This window comes from Salmo salar, chromosome 13 (assembly GCF_965601325.2).
Source record: "Salmo salar chromosome 13, fSalSal1, whole genome shotgun sequence".
NCBI lineage: Eukaryota > Metazoa > Chordata > Actinopteri > Salmoniformes > Salmonidae > Salmo > Salmo salar.
In genome coordinates, this window is record NC_138303.1 from 16,417,136 (window position 1) to 16,444,839 (window position 27,704).

Below are 27,704 nucleotides of genomic sequence, written 5' to 3' on the forward strand. Positions count from 1 at the left end.
GTTGCGCCCCTGGCCTACAGTATGAGTGAGGAGGATGGACGTCTGGGTGGATACAGCCTCCATTTTATCTGACTCCCATGCACTGGGATTCTGGGTCAAATATCTTTCTTACAGTAATGTTGAATGATGAACAATCTCTACCTTCAGTTCTGTCAAACATTCTGTTTTTAGGCTATAAGCTAATACTAACTGAAGCTTTGACAGAACTAAAGTTAGAGCTTGTTCATCATTCATCATAGTGCGAAATATCCTAATTCTTTCCCAATGCATGTGTAATGACACTCGGGTTGCCTAAAGGATTTCATGCCCTTGAACAGCATGTATGTCCCAGTTCTCTAGCATGTATGTCCCAGTTCTCTCTAGCATGTATGTCCCAGTTCTCTCTAGCATGTATGTCCCAGTTCTCTATTCCGTGCTTTTGGCAGGCACACAATTTCAGTGCACCTGCAATTATGACATAAATGATCGCCTCGTAGGCTAGACAATGTTGAATGCACATCTTAATAATTTCCTGATATTCGTTGCAACAGAGCTAGTACAAGTGATTGTGTGGCAACTGTGTCCTTAAGGATGGGGGAGGGATGAAATCCAAGTGACGTGCGCCTCAGCACCATCGCCTCCGCACCAACCCTTTTAAAGCTGCGCGCGGCTGCAGGCTCAGTTAATTGTCATACAGTGCACCAGGGGAGAGCAGCTAAGGATAACCGCGATAGACCTATCATATTGTCAGTATTTTTCCGAAGCGAAGGAAGCCAAGGAGCAGGATGATCTAGCCGCGGAATCTAAAGACAAAACCACGAATGTAATTCCGTTACATTCGTCATCGAGCGCGCGCAAAGCCCGCTGAGTTTTTCGCCTCGACACCCGTCTCCTCTTTGAGAGATACGTTCCCATGCGATTCTTCAGACTCACATTCAAGTGTTTCGTAGATTGTTTTTGAAGGTGCTCTCAAATTCGGTGTTTTTCTTTGGGGGCAAGTGTCCTTTATTTTTATACACCTCAAATGTAATAAACATTTAATTCTGATCACCGTCTCGTCGTTGCGCGTTTGACATTGCTATACGATAATAGAGATACAAATTATAACTATTCAAGTGACTTATCATACCCTTAAATAAAAAAAGGTGTAAAAAATCATATCCTATTCCCATAGGATTGCCAGAAGAAGAACAAAGGACCATCTTGGGGTCCAGGGAAATCGACCCGAACGAATAAAAGCTTAAGAACGCTGTATCTATTGTCCTGAATCGTCACGATCTTTCCACTGGTTTCCTCCTCAGTGTTAGTGGGAAATTGAGGGTGCATTGTTTACAAGAGCGTAATTGGCATGGAGAAACCTGCATTCGAAACTGACTGCTGTGCTGTGAACGTGGTCCTCGGGGAGGAGAAAAAGGGTCACCTCATTCCGAACGGAAACGGGCACCAAGCTGGCGTGAACGGAAGCCTCATTGGTGGAACTGACGGGGCAGGATGCGGAGCCACACCTGGCACGATGTCGTCAGTGGAGAAGCCAGTGCCAGGGTATCCCGAACGAGAGCAATGGACCAGACAGATGGATTTTATCATGTCCTGCGTCGGCTTCGCTGTAGGGCTGGGAAACGTCTGGCGCTTCCCTTACCTATGCTACAAAAATGGTGGAGGTAAGTTAACCAGTAGCCAAAGTAAATCAGTAAAAAGCTAAACACAAAATACTATTCTGATGAAATCCCTATAGTGGCTGATGGCTCTCCTGTCCCATAATAAAAATTCCCTAAAACAATTGAAAATGTGGCTGAGCAAATAGCATGTTTCCTTGAGATGTCTATGAGAGGGATTGTATAGACGTCACAGCATCCAAAGCAATAATCATATGATCAGCTCCTGTGAGGACACTGCAGACATCTCATATAGCAGCAGCTCACATTCTTATTTTAGTCCACATATCAGAAACGGTATTATAGAGAGACAATATCGCTTACAGTGCCCACCTTTCTATATTTTAACGCCAGTTCAGGCTATCTATCTATTCTACTGGCTGTTCATCGTGAAGATTACCGCACAGTGCACACCGTTCTCTACCCTTGATCAGAGCGTCAGGTCATACCTCACATATGGGCCTGCGTATGACGCTGTGTGAGGGGGGTGGATGTGGGTGAGTCAGTCCTGTGTAGCATTTGTATACACATCATGTTGCTGGAGAATGTCAGAACAGAACTCACTTTGCCACTGTATTATCATTTGTGTAAAGTTGATTGCCACATGTAAATATATATATATATTATAATAATAATAATAATAATAATTTAACAAGTATAATTCAACTGATTTATCCATTTACAGATGAGAATAGTCTACATTTAAAGAGATTATACATTCAACATGCACAGTGCTTGGATAGATTGGCTGTGAAACAACATGGAAATTACATTTTTGTTCCCACATCAAAACAGAACTTAGTTTGTGTAATAAACACTACATTAAAACATGACTTACTGCTGTCAATAGAAACCTGTGTGTAGACTAGATCGTGAACACAGCTTGCACACCTTTCCATTGAAATGGACAAAAAGCAATACCATTACCAGCTTAACATCTCAGACCAGGTTGGATCTATAAACTCAGTGGAACAAACAATTGGATCCTCTTGTAGTTTCATTAGATTGAAATTGCATTTATTGACAAAATGTTGTGATACACTCTACTGGCAAGTCCTTCATAAACTTTTCCTAGATAGGCCTGTTTTGACACCCTTAGCGGGTCTGCCTACAGGCTGGGAGACCCAGGTTTGAGACCAGGAAGGGCCTTTACACTGTTGCTGTTTGCAAATTTCGCTACATTGGTGTCTGTGGTGGGATTGTGCCTTGGGGGCCATTGGAGAGGTGTGGACAGGTGAGGGACTTGGTATAGTGAAGCGTGGGGACACGCTCTCCTGAACAGTGAGGACAGTGTAACAAACTTTGCCTGGGAAGGCTTGTTACGATCCACCCCCCAAAATAGATCATCCTTATTGGGCAGTGGTTAGCAGGTCTGCTTATGGTCTGGGAGACCTGGGCGTTCGCTATGAGGGCGTTCGCTAAACATCGCTACAATAGTATAATGATGAGGTCTGTCTAAAATATGAGTGTGTGATCAAAGTGAGATGCAGTGTGTCTGCCTCAGTGAAATAGCTGTCTCCATGTGCCCTCAATCATCTGGATAGCAGATAAAATGTACTTAATGAATGAAGGATTTGTCTCACTGAATAAGTGATGCTGTCTCACTGAAAATGGGTCTTTAGTTTTTTTTAAATAAGTGGCTATTTGAACGAAACTACATAACCATGCACTATCTTTTTTTAGTAGAGTATCTAGACAGTGATCGATATGGAGGGATTTTATGAAAAACAAGGTGGAATTCATCACTGTCTGTCAATGAAAGTATGGAGCTTCGGCTTCCAGATAGCTCAGGATCTCCAGAGTAACAATATATATTTAGTGTAAAAAATTGAACCAGAGAGGTGAACCTGAGTAAATACTGACTATATGCTACACAAATATTTGGTTGGTGTTTAGGGTTAAAAAATGGAGTGAAGAATGAAATTCCTCTGAATCCCCCAGGCTAAAGATGGTATTAGGGCTCTGCTTGGGGTTATTATTACACTTGGGATCCATGAGCAACGTTATCTGGATAATGTTTCTATGTATCCATCCAACTATTTGGTTAAAGGATATCTCTGAGGCGGTTCCGGTTGACCTTACCGGTGGTGGGCAAGGAAAGGGCATGGCGACCAGCTGGTGGGAACTGTAAGAGAAAACATCAATTCTGTAAAGAAACAAGAGCTTCAGTTGTGTCCTGACAGTGAGAGAAAAGAGAGATGCTAAAGAGGCAGGAGCGATCGTTGGGTGATCCCTTAAATTCTCCTCTTAAAAAATACTTGTTTTACCCCCAACTAGGAGCTCCAAGGTAACATGAAGATGTTCTCCTAGTTCAGGTTGCCAGACTCAGTGTGTGTCTCTGGATTTGTCTACATTTCCTTGGAGACCCCTGCAGGGTTTGGCCAAATCAAATCAAGCTGGCCAAGTTGAAAAGGTCTTGTTCACACAGACAGAACCAAGCTGCTGCGGACTAGATCTAATGAGGTGACATCTCTGCCATCCCTCAACTACAACAATGCACTGTGAGGGTGTTTGTCAGTAGGCTACCTTTAATGCCCATGTACATTGGATGAATTTCATTTTCTAATTTGATGGTATCCCTCATTCAAGTGATACTTGAGTTTAAGTCTCTTTAAATCTCTTTCCTATTCCCATCAGTTGTAACATGACAGGTGGATTAGTTGCCATGGCAAATCATCTGCTGTCTTTGCGAGGACATTCTTGTCACAATCTTTATATTTGCATATTTTGACTTGTTATAATGCACACATAAATGTATTTGCCAAGTGCAAGTATCTTCTTTCCCTGTCAGGAAGTATTGTTAAACATTCTATGATTGGTGTCTCTGTACATTGTAGTCTGTATTGATGGTCATTTTTATGAAGTCTTAGAATCTGACTTGTCTATACTATCAAAGCAATATAACGACATAGACAGTCTACTCAAAGTACAGTTGCCTATCAACATCATACATTTTACAATATTCACCATTCTTTGTACTCCTTTCAAATAGAGAGAAGGCATATCTATCAACTACCATATCGGTAACTATCCTATTGTCACATCCATAAACATCTGTTCAGTATATGGGTTCAAAGCACGCAGCACAGGTGCTCTCTTCTCTGAGAGTTTGTCTGGGAGCTGTGTGATTTTAGGGTTCTCCTGTGATGGGGTTGCCTTCTCTCTAGCCAGGGCAGTACTGTACTGCGTAGCCTGGCCTCCTCAGCAGCAGCAGCAGCAGCAGCAGCAGCAGCAGCAGCAGCAGCAGCAGCAGCAGCAGCAGGTAGCACCCAGTCAGACAGCAGCCTTACAGCCTGTAGATTTACAAGCTCTGCAGTGAGCTCTCTGATTGTCCTTGGCAGTGTGTCTGCAGCCGTGCAGCGGACTCCGTGTTCTCATCAGAGCGAAGGACCCGAGCATTTAAGCCATGTTACCCACCAATAAGGCCCTTTGGCATTACACTGCAGTGAATATTGTCAGAAGCATATTTTTCATATTTGGTTCATCAGATAAGGTGTCAGGCAGACTGATTATGTCTTTGTGTTGTTTTTAGGCCTTTTTTTGAATCAAAACCGTAAAGGGATTGTCAGACATATTGGGCTTCCAGTTGGGTCTAAGTAAAACACTTAGTCATTTGCCCTCTTTTGTCAAAGAATTCATAACGTTGAATTTGTGTTTATGAATTTATCTTTTTACACAGCAATCTGTAAAGTTTATTTTCTGACAGCTTCAGTTATCCAGCAATTAGTTTTTAGCAGAATAATGCTCTTTGGCACAGTGTCTAATCAGTGAACGTCACACTATCAACCATCATGTTGGCTTGCCTTTTGCAAGTGAGTCCAGCATCTGAACGGGTGTGATGCGCAGACCGCAGGGTTACAGTACGCTGGCCCTTTGCCCTGAGTGACATCATCTCCTCACCCCACGTGGACGGGCGATTATGAAGAGTGTCTGTTAATCTTTTAATCTCCTTTCTCTGACTGGGAGCTGGTGTGGTGGGGTGTGGTTTGGTGTTGTTCGGTGTGGCATGGTGCGGTCCGGGGCAGTGTTGTGTGGGATATGGCTGAGCCTCAGGCAGGGAATGCTAGGCTATAACCCACAGTTAGGTCAGCTCAATGCTCTGGGGATATATGTAACACTATACCACATGTCACCTCAGGTTAGGAATGTGTTCGGGCAAATGTCTGTGTGCTCTCTGACCTGGCGTTTAGATAAGGCCATTACACCCTGCACAGCTTTTCTGAATGATGTTTATGCTGGTGTAGTGCAGCAGAGAGAATTCATGTTCAATATGGTTGCCTTCCAATAATCTCTCCTTTCTACGGTGTGCACTGTGTACTTGTTCCCTACAAATGTAAAAGCATTGGATTGGTGTAGGCATGGGCTAGAGAGGGAGTTTCTATATACCAGTCATTACCTTTCAAATCCATGAGGGGAAGTGAACAAGTGCACACTTTGGGAGAAAAGGAGAGAATATTGGGACACAATTTAGGTTTTGTGGTGATCTTTGCAGTGTGGCATGTGTAGTCATTATAATTTGTACATTTTAGTCATTTAGCAGACGCTCTTATCCAGAGCGACTTACAGTAGTGAATGCATACATTTCATACATTCTTTTTTGTTTGTTGAAGTAACATACATGGTATCTCTGCATGAACGAAGCACATGAATGAAGGGGATGGGTCAACATAAATGCACCGTCATGTTTGAAATGTAAGCTAATCTTTTCTATTCCCGAATTTAGGACACTGCAGTTATTTCTTTTTTTGGATGAACGAGCACGTCTGGCAACAACCCACTGAGCTTTAAAGAGGTGTGCCAATCTCTTGTGCCGTAATCTCATTGTAAACAACATATCCACTTACATGGAGATGACCAAAGGGTGATCTGTCCAAGCTTCCTGGCTCTCTTGAGAGTTGAAAATCAGGCTTCATGAGCAACATGTAAAGTAGGGCACTCAGTTGTAGGGAAAGCTAAGCTTTACAAAATAAGAGATGAATGACAATTGTTGTGTGATTTTGACAGCATAGCACATTGTCATTTACAGATCAATACAATTTGCACATGTTTTGTTGTTGCTTCAGGAGTAATTTCACAGGACCATACAAGAGATTGCATCTGTGCATGGAAGATACCATTTCCATGTGTATGTTAGGGGGGAGGGTGTATGTAGGGTTGCAAAATTCAGGGTACTTTCAATACATTTCCTGGTTTCCTGAAATCCCAGTTGGAGGACTCCCGGACTCAGGAAGGAATACGCAGGAAATCCAGCATCCTCCAACCAGTTCCTGTAATTTTGCAACCATAGGTGTAGAGGAGTATTTATATATTGTCATGTACACTAGAACAGTAAGTCAAATCCAAGTCCACACATGTCCCATTGGAGCTTTGTCAGTGTTTTGAAGCTTGTTATAGACAGGGCCCAGGGATCACCTGACAAAATGATGCATCTGCTCCTCTAATCTTGGTTAACCCAGAACCGAAATCTAGCGTAATTTGGTCCGATTTATGTAGTCTGTCCACAAGAGAATACACCTGGTCTAACCAACCTCAGTCATACTGCTAAATGTTGCATTAGCTGCTCCTGTTAGTTCACTCAACTAACCAGAAAAAGGGATTCAAAGGCCTGTCAATACTTAGCGTTCAGAGCTGCTCCCGACACTTACTTAATCAAGATTAGAAAGCTTAGCACATGCCATATGTACCTGAATTGGTTCTCTATTTGTGTGACTCAATGTTTCAGTTTAAATGTGAGCCATCCTCAGGTTACTATGAATAACCAAATATAGTATACCAAATATTGTGTTTTCTCTGAAAACACGTCGAAGTTTTGTAATTCATTAGCATTTTTTGTTACTTTAAAGATGGCCATTTATTGAAAGGAGAATTACAATATCAGTAATTATCATACATAATCACTATATGGTGAGGTTATTGCATCTCCCAGCCAGGCAGGACCATGTTCACCATAATCACAGAACTAGCATGTTCACCAGTGGTAACAGCATTACCTCAGTGGGAGATGCCATTAACAGGGGGAGTAGCATCTTGTGGACGGATAGCTCCTCTCTTTCTCTCCCTCTATCACCCTCCTCCTCCCCTATCCTCTCCTCCCCCACTTCACTACACTCTCTCTATCTGCTAGCTAACTGTTTAATTAAGAGGCTGAGCAGAGTCCCAGTCAGGTTCCTCTCTCCTGACAGGCTGGAATGCCTCAGTGGCTCTGCTAGCTCTGACTGGAGTCACGACACACTACGTAGCTCCTTCCCCTTCTGCGCCATAGGCAGCGTCTGTCTGACTCACCGGCATGCCGTCACTGAGTCAGTCCTGTGTCTGTCTCTGCGACTGTTGTGTGTTTTGTGTGTGTGGGGGTGGGTGTGTGTACACTCTCATACATAATCACTGCCGCTGCTTCTATAGCAAATGCTTTGTTTGCAAATGAACAGCCATTTACATCAGCCCTCACAAAGCCCACATGACTACACATTTTATAGATGCTTCAGAGAGAGAGAGAGAGAGAGAGAGAGAGGCAGGCTATTCTTCCCTCTGATGCTGGAATCTTTCTTTCAGGTCAGTGGTGTATAGTGCGTGCAGTTTCCCAATCTTACTGAGTTTGTCAGACGGCTTCAATACAGTAGTAATGGCACCAGTCTCCTCTTAAAGAAACCGCTTTAGCCCTGAATCACACCCTGTAGAAATTGGGTGATTGTGATTGTGTTCTCAGGCTGGTTTACATGCTGAGAGTCCCCATTGCTAATTCAGATTGGTTTGTCAACCCCATCCTCTTCACAAAGGAGAGCCTTTGCTTCTGCGCATCCATGTCTCTTTTCTGTTAGGGAGGAATTGGCTGTTTCCACTAGCCTGCAGAGCCTTCGTTACACAACGGGTGGTGCTTTTTATAACGCAGCCCATGGCCCTCCCCGGCGCTCGATGTCAGCCTATCAGGAGACCTCTGGGCTGAAGGTGACGTCATCTCAGCTTCATTCAGTGCAGCACATTGTTCAATGGATAATCTGCGTTATAGGCTGAAGCAGGAGCTGACTACCACTGCAAAGCCCCCTGTCCCTCCCACCACTCCTCCCACCACTCCTCCCTCCCTCTCCTCCCACCACTCCTCCCTCCCTCTCCTCCCACCACTCCTCCCTCCCTCTCCTCCCACCACTCCTCCCTCCCTCTCCTCCCACCACTCCTCCCTTCCTCTCCTCCCACCACTCCTCCCTCCCTCTCCTCCCACCACTCCTCCCTCCCTCTCCTCCCACCACTCCTCCCTCCCTCTCCTCCCACCACCCCTCCCACCTCCTTCCTTGCTCCACCCCCCCAGTCCCCCAGTCAGTCTTAAGCCCTGCTACCCCTGCTGATGTTCATTTGGAATCAGTCAGCCATGGTGTTATTACTGTTGATGGTTTGCCGTGCTCCTAGACCCTGTTTGATGCAAGCCAATGCAGCAAACAGCATCACAGTCACATTTTAACATACTGAAGTGTAGGCAGACGTAGGAGGGGTGAGGTGAGCGTGTTTTCACCGATAAAATGGACTCCCCTTCTGTGCCAATTAGTGGATGAGACTGAAATATGCACTCCCTGCTCACACCCAGTTATATAAGGCCATTCAAATGTAACTAGATGGTAACTTTACATGAAGTAAAGTTGTGGGGCTTGCTTTACCTCTTTAAGAATACGTTTAAAGCTATTAAAATGTAATGAGAACACCAACTATAGCTGCATAGACTATAAGGTAGAAGGTTTTATGTTGCATCCTTGTTACCATTTGATGTCGCAGAGTGATGTTTTCTTTAGGGAACATAAGAGGGGGGGTTAATAATGGGTATCCTAATGTGTTGTGCAGCTCGTACGTCCCCCATAGTGACCTAAGGAGTGCATTACTCTACTGTTCCATTGAACACCTGTCTGTTTGTCCCCCACAGGAGTGTTTCTGATTCCCTACCTCATTATTGGGGTTGTTGGGGGAATTCCTATATTCTTCCTGGAGATTGCATTGGGACAGTTTATGAAGGCTGGCAGCATCAACGTGTGGAACATCGCACCTCTATTTAAAGGTACTGAACATTTTGCTCTCTCAGCAGTTTGTGTGGCTGCTCTGAAACGTTTGTACAGCCATTTGTCAAGTCTTTTAACTGATCCTTTCGAATAGAAAAGCAGTTTGCAGACATTCACAGCTGTGGCCTATTTACTATGTATTCCTCTATCGTTTTATTCTAAGAATTGACACACCTTTGTTACATAAAAATCAAGGCTGTTACAATGTTTCTCACAAAAATTGACATTATCGTATAAGTTCTGTTTGTCTCTTCAGTGCTGAACACTAAACTGTTGAATCGCTCCGTATTCCTCCAGGACTGGGGTATGCCTCCATGGTGATAGTGTTCTTCTGTAACACCTACTACATCATGGTCCTGGCCTGGGCCTTCTACTATTTCATCAAGTCCTTCAACGCTACCCTGCCCTGGTCCACCTGTGACAACCCCTGGAACACGCCCAGCTGCATCGAGATCTTTCACCATGAAGACTGCCTGAATGGCACCATTGGCAACACTACCTATGGCAACATGACATGTGAGGAGCTGGCAGATGGGCGTTCTCCCATTATTGAATTCTGGGAGTAAGTTCTTTACTTCCTCTATCCCAATGGAAAAACACTATTATATCAAAACTAGACGTTGAACTGACGTCTGTGCCGAAAGTTCTAAGAATAATACATTGTTATTTGTCAGTCACAGTTAATTATTTGAAATATTTTGCAAGTCGTCACTTAGAAAAGGGATTTTAGTAATTGGTCCACAGCATGAAAAATTATCCACCAAAATTGTTGCAACCCCTATTACTAGCCTGTTCAACCTCTCTTTCGTATGGTCTGAGATCCCTAAAGATTGGAAAGCTGCCGCGGTCATTCCCCTCTTCAAAGGGGGAGACACTCTAGACCCAAACTGCTACAGACCTATATCTATCCTTCCCTGCCTTTCTAAGGTCTTCGAAAGCCAAGTTAACAAACAGATCACCGACAATTTCGAATCCCACCGTACCTTCTCCGCTATGCCATCTGGTTTCAGAGCTGGTCATGGGTGCACCTCAGCCACACTCAAGGTCCTAAACGATATCATAACCGCCAACGATTAAAGACAGTACTGTGCAGCCGTCTTCATCGACCTGGCCAAGGCTTTCGACTCTGTCTATCACTACATTCTTATCGGCAGACTCAACAGCCTTGGTTTCTCAAATGACTGCCTCGCCTGGTTCACCAACTACTTCTCAGACAGAGTTCAGAGTTCGGAGGGCCTGTTGTCCGGACCTCTGGCAGTCTCTATGGGGGTGCCACGGTTCAATTCTCGGGCCGACTCTCTCGCTCTTGCTGCTGGTGATTCTCTGATCCACCTCTACGCAGACGACACCATTCTGTATACTTCTGGCTCTTCTTTGGACACTATGTTAACTAACCTCCAGATGAGCTTCAATGCCATACAACTCTCCTTCCGTGGCCTCCAACTGCTCTTAAATGCAAGTAAAACTAAATGCGTGCTCTTCAACTGATCGCTGCCCACACCCGCCCGCCCATCAAGCATCACTACTCTGGACGGTTCTGACTTAGAATATGTGGACAACTATAAATACCTAGGTGTCTGGTTAGACTGTAAACTCTCCTTCCAGACTCACATTAAGCATCTCCAATCCCAAATTAAATCTAGAATCGGCTTCCTATTTCGCAACAAAGCATCCTTCACTCATGCTGCCAAACATACCCTTGTATAACTGACTATCCAACCGATCCTTGACTTCAGCGATGTCATTTACAAAATAGCCTCCAACACTCTACTCAGCAAATTGGATGCAGTCTATCACAGTGCCATCCATTTTGTCACCAAAGCCCCATATACTACCCACCACTGCGACCTGTACGCTCTCGTTGGATGGTCCTCGCTACATATTCGTCGCCAAACCCACTGGCGCCAGGTCATCTATAAGTCTCTGCTAGGTAAAGCCCCGCCTTATCTCAGCTCACTGGTCACCATAGCAGCACCCACTCGTAGCACGCGCTCCAGCAGGTATATCTCACTGGTCACCCCCAAAGCCAATTCCTCCTTTGGTCATCTTTCCTTCCAGTTCTCTGCTGCCAATGACTGGAACGAACTGCAAAAATCACTGAAGCTGGAGACTCATATCTCCCTCACTAACTTTAAGCACCAGCTCATTTACAACTGCGACCTGGCCAAGATAAAGCAAAGCAGTGCGACCCAAACAACAACACAGAGTTACACATGGAATAAACAAACATACAGTCAATAATACAATAGAAAAAGTCTATATACAGTGTGTGCAAATGAGGTAGGATAAGGGAGGTAAGGCAATAAATAGGCCATAGTGGCGAAATAATTACAATATAGCAATTAAACACTGGAGTGATAGATGTGCAGAAGATGAATGTGCAAGTAGAGATACTTGGGTGCAAAGGAGCAAAATAAATAAACTAAATAACAGTATGGGGATGAGGTAGTTGGAGAGGCTATTTACAGATGGGCTGTGTACAGGTGCAGTGATCTGTGAGCTGCTCTGAGAACCTACCTGGTTAAATAAAGGTCAAATAAAAAATGAGTGGCCTTTGAATGCTCTGCTTTTAAAGAGCAGTGTGACACAACTGGTCAGTGTTCTGATTTGGAATGTCATTTGTCCTCTGCCCAGTTCTTCATCCCTCTCTGTTCCTCTAGTCCTCATCATAGTTCTCTTTGATGGTCACCGAGGTCGTCACGTTTAATGTTCTCATGTGATCCCTGTTGTCCATGACTGCCAGAGTGTTTGTTCCCACTCTCCCTTATGGCATGTGCAGGGACATAAGTGCCTTTGTCATGGCTGTAGGCAGCAAAAGCCAAATGGTGTTACTGACCGACATAGCTTTTATTGGGGACAAAGGGCAGACTTTTGTTACAGGAGTAGAGCATCGTGCCGTTCATTTTCTATCCTGTAACTTAGACAAAGCATGTCGTTTTCATATAGTTTTATTCCATGCCCCCCTACTCCCCCTACAGGAACAAGGTGCTGAACATCTCACAAGGGCTGGACTACCCAGGATCCATCAACTGGGAGCTGTTGCTGTGCCTGGCAGCGGTCTGGGTGATGGTGTACTTTTGTGTGTGGAAGGGGGTGAAGTCCACAGGCAAGGTAACTAATACACATTTCAGGCTCTGAAAAGCTCATCGTTATCTTATTAGTTATATGAGCACCACGATGGTGACTGCAGTGAACACGTGACTCACTCTGGTCCTTAGGTATCTTCTATAGCTAACTGTTATGTAACAGACTATCCTCCGGCCGTGGCAGACAGATTGCTTTGCATCAGCTCAGGTCACTGCACTGGTCTCTGATTGGACACCTGCGTTAGAACAACTCAGTGGCTAATGCAGCTGCAGTGGAAGGATCTTGCTGTGTGGTATCAAACATAGTCTGGAATGATATTAAAACAGCAAGAAAGGTTACTGAGAAAAGTAACAAATAGATGTGAAAGGGGGTTAAAATGTATAGATATACAGTTCTCCCAGAGAGAAAGAGGAGATAGATTTGTAGCTATAGCCAGATAGGTTTCTAATTTAGTTCTGGCTATGGTAATGGACTCTCAGTCATGAGTGAATGAGAAGGCATTGTGAATTTTTCCTAACCTTGTGTGATTCACATAGTGCCACCCTCTACTGCTGTGTGACAGCAAGGCAATGATGAGGCAGTGTTGCTATAGCAACATCAAGAGGACAGGGGGTGTGGCTATGACATATAAGTGTCCCTGTCACATGGTGCGTTCTGATTGGTGGGCAGTTGGTAGGTTGACTGCAGTGCGACGTGACTGGGGCCCTGTGCGAATATTCCAACAGCCATGTTTTCTGCTTGTTGAGGTGGGATCACATCCAAGCCTCTTTAAATGATATCAGTGTTTATCTCCAGCGCTGGTCCATTTTATATGGATCTCTATCAGGATTTCTAGATCACTTCATATGTAGCAGCACTTTCTGTCCAGATAATGAGTTCAACCTCTAGTGTTCATTAATTAACATTTGATTGTTTTTATATTTTTATAGTAATGATATTAAAATGGATTCATCATTGCTCCACCTGTACTTACAGTTTATCTTTAAGAGATCATTAGGTTAGGTCAGAGTTGCTCACATTTTAGCAAGAGGGAATTTTGATAGATTTGTATTTTTATTTTTTAAGGGATAGGCTTAGTGATGTAATTAATTAATGACAATTAGCCATACATCCACAACAATGTATAGAAGTTTTCTCTGGTTAATATTACACGTTTTCAGGTAAGGGCTTATTAAGGTTGCTAATCAAAGATAAGTGCTTGAGTAATGATTATACAAAATGTGTTTGTTATATGAATAAGGGCTTGGTCGAGAATGGGTGTCCTACATTAGCTGTGTATTTAGGTCAAGTAGACTGGGCTGCGGAGAGTAGGTAGTCATGCCTGAAGGTGTGCCTGGGCCGCCAAGTCACAAAAACAATTGGCTTTGAAATCTAACAGCTTTGTAGAAAATCTCTTTATAATACAGTGGTTCGTATGTCACTAGGTCAAAGTTCAGTGTTTGAAACGTTCACCTGATTAGATAAAGACTTCCACTTAGCTCTATCTTGTACGGGTGCTAGGTTGGCAGGAATGCAATAAATTATATTCCCATTGCTCATATGAAAAGTACCCAGCATGTCACTGTGACTGCAATCCCCTTGTGTAAGACACCTTTGACAAAGGTAGTTCTGCAGTCTGAAATGTGAATGATCAGCCAAACTGTAGTTATGTACAGCACAGCTCCTCACACTATGCATGTCAATGAAACTACAGTAGGCTGAAATGACATCCAATCATTTTAGGTCTCCGACTGCACCACTCTGCAAGTCTTCTCATAATGTGACATCTACAGGTGTAGGATCTTAATTAGATCACCCTGTTGTTGCAGGACATTTCCTGTACAGCAGGAAATGCAAACGTGTAATGTATTCTAGTTTTAAAAAGGCATCTACATTTTGTAATTTCCTCTTCAAAATTTCGGACTTGTATCGAACCCTACAACCCCTACAAAAATTATTCACATTTCCACACAATAATACAAAAATGTCCAGTTGCTGCAGGATTATTTCATTGCTGTGAGAAACTGGTCAAATTAAGATCCTACATCTGTAACCGAAATATCATATGGATTTAGAATAATGACACTGGTCTCTCTGTTTCGCTGCAGATTGTGTATTTTACTGCCACGTTCCCCTACGTCGTCCTGATCATCCTCCTGGTGAGAGGGGTGACTCTTCCTGGTGCCTACGATGGAATCATGTACTACATCAAGCCTGACTGGTCCAAGCTTGGCGAGGCGCAGGTGCGACCTATCATCCACCCATCTGTCCACAGTCCTAACTGATTGATTATTCAGATCAGTTAACTCTGGTGCTGTGATGCAGATTAAACTGATCAGTTTTCATTATCGTTCCTGTCTGGCAGGTGTGGATTGATGCTGGCACACAAATCTTCTTCTCTTATGCTATTGGGCTTGGAGCTCTCACTGCCCTGGGCAGCTACAACAGATTCAACAATGACTGCTACAAGTAAGTGATATGACAGCTGAATGGTCTCACCTTGGCCTCTTGTTGCACTTACGGTCTCCAGTATGATTCTGACTTGTTTTTTGTGATTATTTCTCCCTTTGTTTTTGTTTTTATTTCTGTCCAGGGATGCCTTCATGCTAGCTCTAATCAACAGTGGCACCAGTTTCTTTGCTGGCTTTGTGGTGTTCGCCATTCTAGGCTTCATGGCAAACGAGCAGGGAGTGGACATCTCCCAAGTGGCTGAAACAGGTATGCAGAACACACTCACACTACAGAGGTTGTCTTATATTCTGGCGTCTCAAAACCTACCATGGTACTAACAGGAGAATATTACTGAAGGCTTTGGTCCTCCTTGTTAGGAATGCATGAAACTGTTCATTGAAAGTCTTGATGTCATTGTTTTACCTTCAAATTGGCAGCCCCTCTAGTACTGAGGAAGACAGCCGTACCTCTTCAATAATTTAGACCGTTTCCGGTCCTCAAAGCTGAATCCTTATTTTATGCTTGTGCTGCACTTTTGGCAGTGCATTATTAATATGATGAACTTTCAATATAGAAATGAAATGGAAACTTGCTGTACAGTGTGTAAGGATAGTGGGTGTAGCAAGTCACTTGTTTACTCTACAGAAGTGTGAAGATGAAATATTGTTGTTTAATGTGTCAGTAATGATATAGAAATATACCAACTATCAAGAAATGATTGAAATGCATGTTTGAATTGAGTCTGTCAGCATTTGAGAAATTCAAAATGTACAAATGTATTTACATGAACTGTATGTAACTTGTACCTCAACCAAATGTTTTCTTACTGGAGTCAACTGTATTGATTCACAAGGAAATCAGTATTATAGAATTAAGTTTCTCTGATGGAGTGTGTGTGTGTGTGTGTGTGTGTGTGTGTGTGTGTGTGTGTGTGTGTGTGTGTGTGTGTGTGTGTGTGTGTGTGTGTGGTGGTGTGTGTGTGTGTGTGTGTGTGTGTGTGTGTGTGTGTGTGTGTGTGTGTGTGTGTGTGTGTGTGTGAATCTGGGAATGAACAGTATGTTTTTGTGTGTGTGTGTGTGTGTGTCAGTATGTGTGTGTGTGTGTGCATGTACGTGTGTGTGTGTGTGTGTGTGTGTGTGTGTGTGTGTGTGTGTGTGTGTGTGTGTGTGTGTGTGTGTGTGTGTATGTGTGTGAATCTGGGAATGAACAGTACGTTTTCGTGTGTGTGTGTGTTTGTGTATTTGTGTATGGGAATTCTGTGTGATTCAAGAGAGAATATTCTGAGATCTCTTGATATAGAGTATGAAAGACAGTGATGTGGATGATTTGTCTGTGTTTGTACGTGCTGGAATAAATGATCTGTATGAGTGTTTGACAGTGAGGGGGACGCAGTGAGGAGAGATTGAGACATTGGCAGTGGCCATGTATTTGTCCATAACATCTAAATTGTTGTAAGAATTACATTTTTTTTGGTGTGTGAATTAACAAGAGATGTGTAATTACCAAACAACTGTCACACATAACTGATCATTATTTGTATTCATAGACTTTCAAAGCATATGACATTCACAACTAATTCTATCCATTCAGTTATTTATAGGTTTACTGGAGAAGATAGCGTCTGTGTGTGGCACGACTCTGACATATCGCTTGCTTTCACATCAGTGCTCTTGCATGTAACTTCCAAAAATAATCACATTAGTTTGCCAAATCAGTTAATAGTTTGTCCATTTTCATTCAGTGTCTTAGCTCTCTCTCTCTCAATCATTATTTTAATTTAGTATTGACTTAATGAGAATAGTAGGGAAGTAGACGTGTGTAGTTCATTACTATCTGAACATGTTATTGGCTTCATGACAGTAGTTATAGATACATAGTTGGAAACGCACTGGATTGAATCATCCTGGACTTATCATCTATGAAATCCATCTCTACATATCACAAAATGTTCTTTACTAATAGCATACAGAATTATATTTCTAATATTTTACCCTGTAAGTTTAAATATTCACTATATTTATTCAGAAATACATCAGCACTACTATGATGTGGAACCCCATGTAGAAGAGTAGTCAGCTATGCCCATAGCCATGCTGTTAAGGAATGAACACAACAAATAAACCAGTCAATTTGAGTCACTCTTCACGTTCCCCAATTAGTGCAGTGCATACCTGTCTCCTCACCAACCAAACCATGCATGAGATTTTCAATTACTGGACCATCTCATCAAAGAGACGATCAAACTCAAGTACAGCAGGAAGTTTAGACCTATACATCTTAGGGCTGGATTTAATCCTTCGAGGAAGTATCACGGAAGATCTGCGTTGAAATGTAAAGGTCATTTCTGATTGAGTCGTTTACAGTAAATGGACTCTCCATGAACGCGGGGAACATTGCCTTTAAATTTCAATCAAGCTATACCGCGGATCTTAATGTGATACTTCCACGATACGGATAGAAACCAGGCCCTTAGTTTCATCTCATCATACTAGGCTAAAGTTGACCGATTCAAAAATACATTGTTTTGGCAGTAGTCATCTGTAAAGACACCACTGGACCGGGATTTAACTGGAAGTACAACAAGGGTGGTCTTAGAAGTATTATCTCTATCATTTATATGACATTTATTTTATTAGATATCTTAAGCTGTATCTGTAAAATATCTATTAAAAACATTCAATTGGACAGTGACGATGATAGCTACATTTTGAAATCTGCAATACTTTTAAAAATGTTTTGTCCTAAGGACACCCTTGGTGAACTTAAATAGTATTATTCCTCTACCATCCCCCAGCATGATTCTGTTAACATAGTAGACCGACAGGGGACTTTGGACAGACAGTGTTACTGTGTTGCAGTAGCACAGTTGAGCAGGATTTTGTAGGAGGCAATTTACTAAGCACTGCTATTTACAGTGAAACCAATATTGAGTTAAAGTCCATCTGTTACTGCCTGCCCACACGCAGAAGGAGAGAGGTGGTGATGAAACTGATAGGCCTTGTTTAGCCCTAGTTACCCCTCTCATTTCAACTGTACAAATAGCTTTCTGTCACTCAATATTTACTATACTGGTACTACACATGAGTGCAGTTACTGTGTGTACGTGTGTGTGTGTGTGTGTGTGTGTGTGTGTGTGTGTGTGTGTGTGTGTGTGTGTGTGTGTGTGTGTGTGTGTGTGTGTGTGTGTGTGTGTGTGTGTGTGTGTGTACGAGTGTGTGTGTGTACGAGTGTGTGTGTGTACGTGTGTGTGTATGTACGAGTGTGTGTATGTACGAGTGTGTGTGTTTACGAGTGTGTGTTTACGTGTGTGTGTGTGTTTACGAGTGTGTGTTTGAGCGTTTGTTTATGTGTGTGCAGGACTGTCTGTGAGAGGGTCAATAGGAGTGTGATTTTGTGAGAAGGTACATTAATGGAGCTAGGCCCTGATTTTGGTTCAGCGTTAGACTCCTGTTTTTTTTGCAAGTTGGTACGAACGAAAGAGAAAAACTCCCCTTCCTCATGAATCTTCTTATCCTTTTAACAGGGTTTCGGTTTATTTTCCTCAGTCCCATTCTATATGACTTGTGATTGACATCAGTTCATTGATCTATATCTCTATATATATATATTTTCGATTTTTTAAGTATTAATTTAAGGATTATTTAACCAGGAACTTTGCCTCTTGAGATGTGCACATCTCGCTTTCAAGAGGGGTCCTGGAGCTGACTACTGTTGAAGGTAAACATCTGTTATCTAATGACAGCATTTACACCTTAATCCAGCCTAGTCAAAATCAGAACCAATGACTGCATTTACCGATCGCAGCAGAGGACAGGGCTAGAGAAATCAAACTAGTGACATGACAACATTTTCCAAGCGTAGATCCAGATTCCCAAATCTAACTTTACTAAACCCAAACACAATAAAAACATTAACGGTAGAACTAACTTATTCGATAACTGTGTGTACACATAAGACACCTGACAAATTCTCTACCCCAGGCAGCAGCCCCATAGCCATAGCCCCAAAATCTGTAAACATATCGAGAGCAATTTGCAAAACATATGTGTTTTCAAGTTATTTTCTTATTTTTTTGTGTATGAACCTTGCAGTGGTTACTATACCAGGACTAGTTCTGGTGGTGAAAGTACAGTGTCATACATCTTCACCTGTTCCATCCCTCTCATCTTCAATGAAAACATGGACCTATTTATAATGACACAACTAAAATTGTAATTTATCTAGTGAAATTTGTATAGTTGAAGCAGTTGTAACTATAAGCAAATATTGACCACCTCTCTCTTTGCTACTGCAGTGCAGTGTGTCTATAAACTACAATCTAAATGATGGTTACAACCAAGTACAGCGAAAATCTCTTTATAATGCAAATATGTACCATGACCTTAAGTTTGTGAGGTCGCTATTATAGACGCGTTTTTATAGGTAGTGCAACTGTTTTACTTTTACTACCATAGTTAAGGCTACACAAGTTTAAATCTGCTATTTAAACTTGGTTGACTATACACTACCAAGTATTTACAGTAGTCAGCACATTTAGCCGTGTGATGCTCACCTGGCTTAAATTAATGTTACTATAACACCTACTTATTCATGTGCATTAATAAAACGTTTGTTTGAGCATCATAAGGCATGAGCATCATTGATTCTTTTGAAAATACCTCACTAACAATATACAAAAAGAAGCTCGAAAGCATGACGTTATACACATTGTTTAGACACTGAAATGATCATTATATGTAGCTACTGCAATGACGCATTTAACAACTAAATCCACACCGCTGTCGCGTTGACGGAATGCACTACAACACAACAATAGACTCAAACAGGAGACAAAAATGCAGCCAACATTGTCACATCCAGCTTTTGCACAATAGCACCTCACTCAGGTGCCTCTCTTTCTCTCTTTCTATCTCTCTATCTCCTTCTCCCTCTTTGCAGTACTGTGCGTATGTGTGTAGAGTGTGTCTGTGTTAAGGGCTTAGTCTGAGCTGTAGGGTTGAGTCTCTCATCCCTACTTCTCTTCTACAGGTCCTGGCTTGGCCTTTATTGCGTATCCTAAAGCTGTGACTCTGATGCCAATGCCCCCGGTCTGGGCTGCTCTCTTCTTCTTTATGCTGCTCGTACTGGGTCTTGACAGTCAGGTAGGCGCAACCTTACACTACTGGACACAACACTTAAATGGTTGCCATTTGTTACAAACTTAAAGTATCTGGACCAGATTACTCTCATTCCACTGGGCAAAAACTGGTTGTATCAACAGTGTTTGTACCTCTTTTCAACCCCCCCCCCCCCCCCCCCCCCCAACAAATCAATGAGACGGCATTGAATCAATGTGGAAAACTCATTGGATTTGTAAACAGTCATCAACGTGACATCAAAGAGCACTTCCTATTATTTTTCACCTAACTTTCTACCTAAATCTAATGACATGGTGACATGTTTTTATTTATTTCACATTGAATTCACATCAGTTGACAACTCAACCAAATGTAAATCGAAACTAGACGCTGAACTGATGTCTGTGCCCAGTGGGAAGCTTACTGAGTACAATTATATTTGTGTTTTCTTCTCTTCTATCCACAGTTTGTTGGAGTGGAAGGTTTTGTAACTGGGATTCTAGATCTCTTTCCTGGAAAGTATTACATGCGCTATAAGCGTGAAATCTCTGTGGCAATCTGCTGTTTAATGTGCTTTATTATAGATCTCTCCATGGTTACACAGGTAAGCCACCGCCGTTTGATGAGTGCTGATTCCATATTGTGTAACATCCATATCAGATGGTAATCACAAATGATGAATGATTATTCATTATTTCTCATGTGTGCCAACAGGGAGGGATGTATGTCTTCCAGCTTTTTGATTATTACTCTGCCAGCGGTATGACCCTGTTATGGCAAGCATTCTGGGAATGCATAGTTGTCAGCTGGGTCTACGGTAAGAAACATTAACTTTTGTGACAATTGATGTATTACTGTCCTATAAAGAGTAGCTTCAAGTTGTATTAGTCGTATGTACAGGATACACATGGTACATACCGTATACCAGTATTTGTAGTTGTGCTTGTCATCCATTCTTAGACAGCTCGAGTCTCTAACTGTGCCATTCTGTGTGTACAGGTGCTGACAGGTTCATGGATGACATTGCTCGTATGATTGGTTACCGGCCTTTTCCTTGGATGAAGTGGTGCTGGTCGTTTATTACTCCATGTGTTTGCATGGTAAGTGATGTACAATACTATACACACACAGTGGTGTAGTGGAGGGCGTACGCAAGTATACGCCGTATACCCACTTATTTTTCAGTGGGCATTGTGTACACTCACGTCTTAATCCCCACGATGCGTATCAAAATGGTGTAGTGGAGGTATACACCGTATCAATTAATAAGGCTGGTGGAACAGATCAGAATGTCTAGCTTAAAATGTTGATCAAGTATTCTTTTTTCACATTTTCGACACAGCAATGTGCACACGGCGGTAGGCCTTCGGGCAAATGTTCCAAAAATGCAATTTGCGGGAATATACAGTTCTAAAATGCACACAGCACATGCGCGCGATTTCATGGACAGAGATGGAAGTATCGGTTAGAAATGTAGAAAGAGGGGAGATCTAAAGATGCAACAACTATCATAGGTTGCTATTTGATTAGAATAATGCCTTTGGCTGCTAGACAATGAAATACAGTTCAAAGAAAACCAATAGAACAGGAGAAAGCATATGAGGAAGTCTTTGTTAAATAATACCTCCACATTTATATGGTGGTATTTTAGCTATAGGCTACTTTGAAGCAAAGTAAGACATGACTCATAATATGAAGTAAAACGTGCAGGTTCCAAATAATCAAGGAACATCTGCTAGATGGAAAGGCTTTCCCAAAAACCTTCTCTATTAAATGTTAACTACAAAGTAGCCTATGCCTACCTGTCAGAATAATATCATGATTATTTTCATCAATCCAGTTGCCATTTGTTTTGCAAAATCCATCTCATGTGTGTTACAAAAACACCACTAACCAAACAACAGTGCTAGGTGCATGCACACTAGAATTAAAGGGTAACTACATCAAAAAATCTAAACTACTTTTTTCCCCAGACCTCCAAAGTGTTCTCCTGTGGTTAAAGCATTGTTATGGACTTAGAACATCCAATTTAGTTTTTCTACCAAAAAAATGTGATTGAGAGCGAAAACCTGACTTAGTTGACAGGCTCATTCATCAGTTTCAACAGTAGGCCTACTATTAGCCTACTTACATAGTACAGCTTGGGTTGGCTTGACTGTGAAAGACCAATATGGGATTGATCATTTTAGGTCATTCAGAGTGTTCACCGTTTCTCATAGAAGTTTTCACACAGGGCAGCTTTCCTTCGGGCCATTTGGGAAATATTTGTCAAATGAGAGAATACCCACTTCTCCAGACACCAACACACCACTGTACACACACCTGTAGTCATGACGACATAGCCTGTCATTGTACATTTGTGCCTAATTGACCTGCCTGGTAAAATAATCATGTTTTCTTTGTCCTTCCACAGGGTATCTTCCTATTTCACCTGTTCAACTACAAGCCTCTTACCTACAACAATACGTATGTGTACCCATGGTGGGGCGAGGTGATTGGTTGGTGTATGGCTCTGATGTCCATGCTCTGTATCCCTGTCAGCGTGCTGTACAAGCTTTGCAGGGCCACGGGAACCTTCAAGGAGGTCAGTATCAATATCATACTGTGCTACTTACCAACATGGGTAGCAGCTAGCCTAGCAGTTAGAGCGTTGGGCCAGTAACCGAAAGGTCGCTGGTTTGAATAACCGAGCCGCCAAGGTGAAAAATCTATCGTGCCCTTGAGCAAGGCACTTAACACACATGCCCTCACAAAACCTGTGGAACACTCAACACAGTTGAATGGTCTTTTTGAAACGTTGGTCACATTAATATTTCTATTAGATGATGCAAATAATGGCCAAGACTTAGCATCGAGTAAGGGAGAGTGGAAAGGAGTTTACTGTATAAGCCATGAGAAAAATAAAATGCATAACATACGAAAGTGTAAATAATGAAGGGAAAATCGGAACGTGGAAACCTCAGTTGACATTGACAGCATGTACTCTTTTAATATAGCTTGTTTATTTCATTCTCACCCATCAGAATGAGTAATACAGCAGTTTGATTAGTATGGGTCTCCATGTCTTAAAGGAGCATGTTTTCTCCTCCTTCAGCGTTGGGAGAAGCTGACCAAACCACAATGGGGTCCCCATCACCTTGAATACATGGCGCCTGATACTGACATCAAGAGCCTGGCCTCCCTCTCTGCCAGCACAGAAGACAACAAGGTTATCATCTTTGAAAGTGGTATGTAGGCTATAGCCTACAGGAAAGCCTTTGACAACACTCTAAACGCCAGATGATTCTGGATCTTGGCCTAACCATGATAATTTATGTAATAATTGATGTATTCATTTGAGTTAATGACACAGTCAAAAAGGATTCACCTGGTATTTATGTGCAATTAATTAGAGGATGCAGATAATGTACACAGACGGTTCTCTGAACCAATACAAAATCAATTCACAACCGTCTATTGGACGGTCGATAATCTTCACCCGGGATGTTGATAATCAATGTCCTGATTGGTCCATTCTATAACCTGGTGCCGTGTAGTCTTTGGGGGGGGGGGGGGGGGGGTTGATCTGATACCCAAACTGACCCTCCCTGTCTGTGACTCCATCAGGCCAGAGCCATAGTCTACCAATGTGTAGCCCACCACCTCACCCAGTATGGCAGAATTTTTACAGGCTATCTTTAAGACTGATATGGAATTCCTTGAAATTACACATTACTGCAAGACCAATCATGTGGTACGGAGGGTTTGTATATCAACCGGTGTAGTTCTCCTTTATTAGAAATCTTGCATAAAAATCTATTTGGCTAATTTGATTCATGAAAATATATGTATTACACATTGAGAGTCAGAATTTCAGGGTAAGGTCTACAACACCTGTTGTATTCGGCGCATGTGACAAATAAAGTTTGATTTGATTTGAGATATGAATATATAATCAAAAGCATTAGTTCAATTGATATTATATTATATACTGTATAATACGCTACAGTTTGTCGATTTGGCTGAGTTGATATATAAAATACAGCATTTTTTCCAATTGACTTCAATATTCTGGCTTCTTTAGGCCCCTGAAGTTACGTAGTTGCCAAACTGTCAAAATGACCATCTTTGATCATTGAGCTTGTGTAATGTGTCTTTCATGGCGACAATAGTCCTCAGAACTTTAGACATAAACTAAAGATTGATTCAGTGCCAAAGTGGAGCATACTTGTCATTCTCTTGTTATTGATAGAGAATGGTTTTGGTTGCCATATACACTATCTATTTTTATTTGCCTAGATCAGTCTGATATATATTGTGTCTTCCGATTTAACTGTCTGATGTTTGGGAACATCTTGAAAGCAAACAATGCAGCTCTTACTCATGAAGCAGTTTAGATGCCTTGAAAAATTGTCATTGATAAGTGTGTCTACAGATCAACAATAATCACTAAATTTAACTGTTCTGTAAGATCTAAGATCGCTCTTCTCTAATTCAAAAAAGGTGACTGGCTGATATATTGCACGTAATGGCCATTAAAAACAAATAATTCAATACTTAACTCTGTGGCATTAACTTGCAAAATGATCACTTGGCCAAGTGGTAAGGATATAAGGATTTACCTCATATTTCAACCAACCTATTGTTACAAAGACAAGTACATCTCTGCAGCATGTAGGAGGACAGTATTTGGATCTAACTACAACATTGCCACAACAAGTAGCTGCTGTGCCATTTGCCATTGACTGGAACAGGGTGATGAGTAACTAACTGTAAGGTGTTATATCATGAGTTTAACTCTGAGTATTACACACACAGTATTAATGTTGCAGCCGTACAGGAGCTGGACACGTAGATCATTGCCTTATGTTGTTTGTCTTAAATCTAGAGCCCATATGTGAACTCTGACTAGCCATATTTTTACCTGGTCCTCTGAGGAACAGTCTTGAAGATAACCAAATGGGAATTCTGCCATTTACCATGATATGGATAACATATGATTTATTTCGATATTGAAAAGATCATTAGAATGTAAAATATATTAAATAATGCAATGCTAAAAACTACATTTGCACATTGTAAAATATCTCGCTAGCACTTTTTTTTAAATCGTGTTAGAATAACAATTTTTGTTTTGTTTTACATATTGTAAAATAAATCAGAGATTTTATTTTGTGAAGGCTTTTATTTTGCTTATACATACAGTATAAAAAAAATATATTGAATATCTTGTGTGTTATATTTTAAAAAAGTTTGATGCAGTATGTAATTTTGATGAAGATTTCTAAGGGGAAGAGCATGCGCCATTGAGATGCTGCGATGCAGTACTACTTGAAAGGCTTGTGTGATTCATAACACACAGAAGGGATTTTTGGTTTCAAATATCAAGTGCTCCAGTGTTAAGTAGCCTAATAGATTATTTGTGTTTTTAATTACAGTATTTCCCTCAGACCACCCAGAGCTCAGTTAAACTTTAATATTTATCAGAAATACCTTCTAATTTGGTCCACACAACACAGGAGTATTCATTTGATTAAGAATTAAAAGATTTTGGAATATTTTTTTACTTGGGATTTCATCATTTTCAACATATTTCACATCTGGCTTCAAGTGTAATTTATGTTCACTACTTAGAAGCAGTGTGCTCTCATTTGTAAAAAAAATAATATTTCTATATCCTCTTTTGTGGCAGAAACTTTCTGTAAATGCCTATTGACTGTCTGCCATGGTCCTCCTACACTCAACCTGGCATATAGAAAATACTCTAATGCTCTCCCACCTTTCAAAATTGAAAACCACATGGTAAAAGTGGTGGTTTTGGTTCTTTGTTATGAAACTTTGAGACAGAACAAACATTCCCTCCTAAATGTAGTGCTAGAACTAAATGCGCCTTTCATACTGTTGGTCTATGGACAAATGTAAGGATGAGGACACAAGGCAAGTTTTATAGCAAGGCTATGGTAACATAAATGTTAAGTTAGGAATCTTTTTTAACAACTTTTTTTACATTGGCTTTCCTTATAATACTCCTAGATTACAGCCTGGGTCGGTCAAAAGGTGAAACATTTAAATGTAGTCATTAAATGTAGAAAATCGAAATGAAATATACATAAGCAAAATCATATGTATGGTGTCATCTTTTGCGCTCTGCCAAATTGTTCTTGACAGTATCTTTAATCCAAAGTATGACTCACAAAGGGGAAATGTTGAATTGATAATGAAAGCTTTGTGGATCTATTCCATATCATACAAAATGGTAAAAAATGTAATAGATATGAAAAAAAGACTCATTCCCCATTGTTGAATATGATTTGTTTATTTTAAAATCGACATTGTCTTTTAAAATGTTCTGTTTATTTTCATAAACTATACAGACCAATTACCATGGTTACCATGGAATATGTTGTACTGTAATTATTGTATACAGTGCATTAAACTGGAATATCCATAATTAACTGATAAAGACTAACGCTCACCAACTATGCAAAGCTGTAAAGAAACACTTGTTGCGACAGTTGACAGTTGAATAGTTCTTATGGCATCTGCTGCATGATTGACAGTGAACAGATAGTCGTCCAAATGGGGCTACAACTCTCCCCTACACAGCTATCGTTCTTCCTCATCCCCTCTCTTTTTCCAGGATGTCATTTTGAGTTTTGTTTTCACAAGTCCTACACAAAGGCATGGAAAGAAGGGTACAATCAAGCCTGAGAAAACGGCATTTCATCATCCACTGAGTACTTTGGCAAAGGATAGTGTCTTGAAAAAGATATAGTAACACTGTTGACTTCATCTAACTGTTATTGTACTCTGTATCATGTAAGATTTAACATCAGTCTTCCATTCATAACATAGAATAGTGATAAAGAGATGACTGTAAACCTATGTTGACATCAAGTGTTCCATCAACCTTGTCCCTCACAATTTATGAAGGGATTCATGCTTAATACCACTGTGATTCTGTGCTAAAAATCCACTCGCCCTATTCAAAATAACAAAATGGCAATAAAACTTACTTCAATAAAAATATTGTCTTTGTGCATACATTTGAAATTGTCGATCCAACTTTCAACAATTACCATTTTAAACATCTCAGGTTTAATTGTTCATTTGAATCCAAAGGATTTACGTTTTATTCCATATTTTCAACTGGCAGACACTTTGAATCCCACCTTGTTAACTGGTGACCTTGTAATGGGTTCATGGTTCTGTGCTTGCACTGTGAGCAGGTGGGAAAAGTCATTTTATGATCAAGAGGTTAATTCAAGCTCACATCACTTTATTAATCCAGAAAATGATTTTCACAGAAATGGAGGTATGAACCTCGGAGCCTGTAGGTATTAGCTAACAGCAGCACTACGTTACCCGCTAATTCAAGTCAATCCTTGGTCACCACTGTGATGGGATAGTTAATGCAGTTC

General features: G+C 41.3%; 1 protein-coding gene across 1 annotated transcript; it reads left to right on the forward strand.

Annotated features, from left to right (window-relative positions):
* The first annotated feature begins 651 nt into the window (after nucleotides 1–651).
* On the forward strand, nucleotides 652–27,310 carry slc6a8 (solute carrier family 6 member 8). The gene is made up of 13 exons (XM_014134576.3): nucleotides 652–1,640; nucleotides 9,538–9,669; nucleotides 9,968–10,232; nucleotides 12,649–12,781; nucleotides 14,845–14,979; nucleotides 15,102–15,205; nucleotides 15,330–15,454; nucleotides 20,216–20,328; nucleotides 20,771–20,908; nucleotides 21,019–21,121; nucleotides 21,304–21,404; nucleotides 22,718–22,888; nucleotides 23,399–27,310. Exons 1-13 carry the CDS (start codon nucleotides 1,328–1,330, stop codon nucleotides 23,537–23,539), a joined length of 1,974 nt encoding a protein of 657 aa, XP_013990051.1. The 5' UTR covers nucleotides 652–1,327; the 3' UTR covers nucleotides 23,540–27,310.
* The last annotated feature ends 394 nt before the right edge of the window (nucleotides 27,311–27,704 follow it).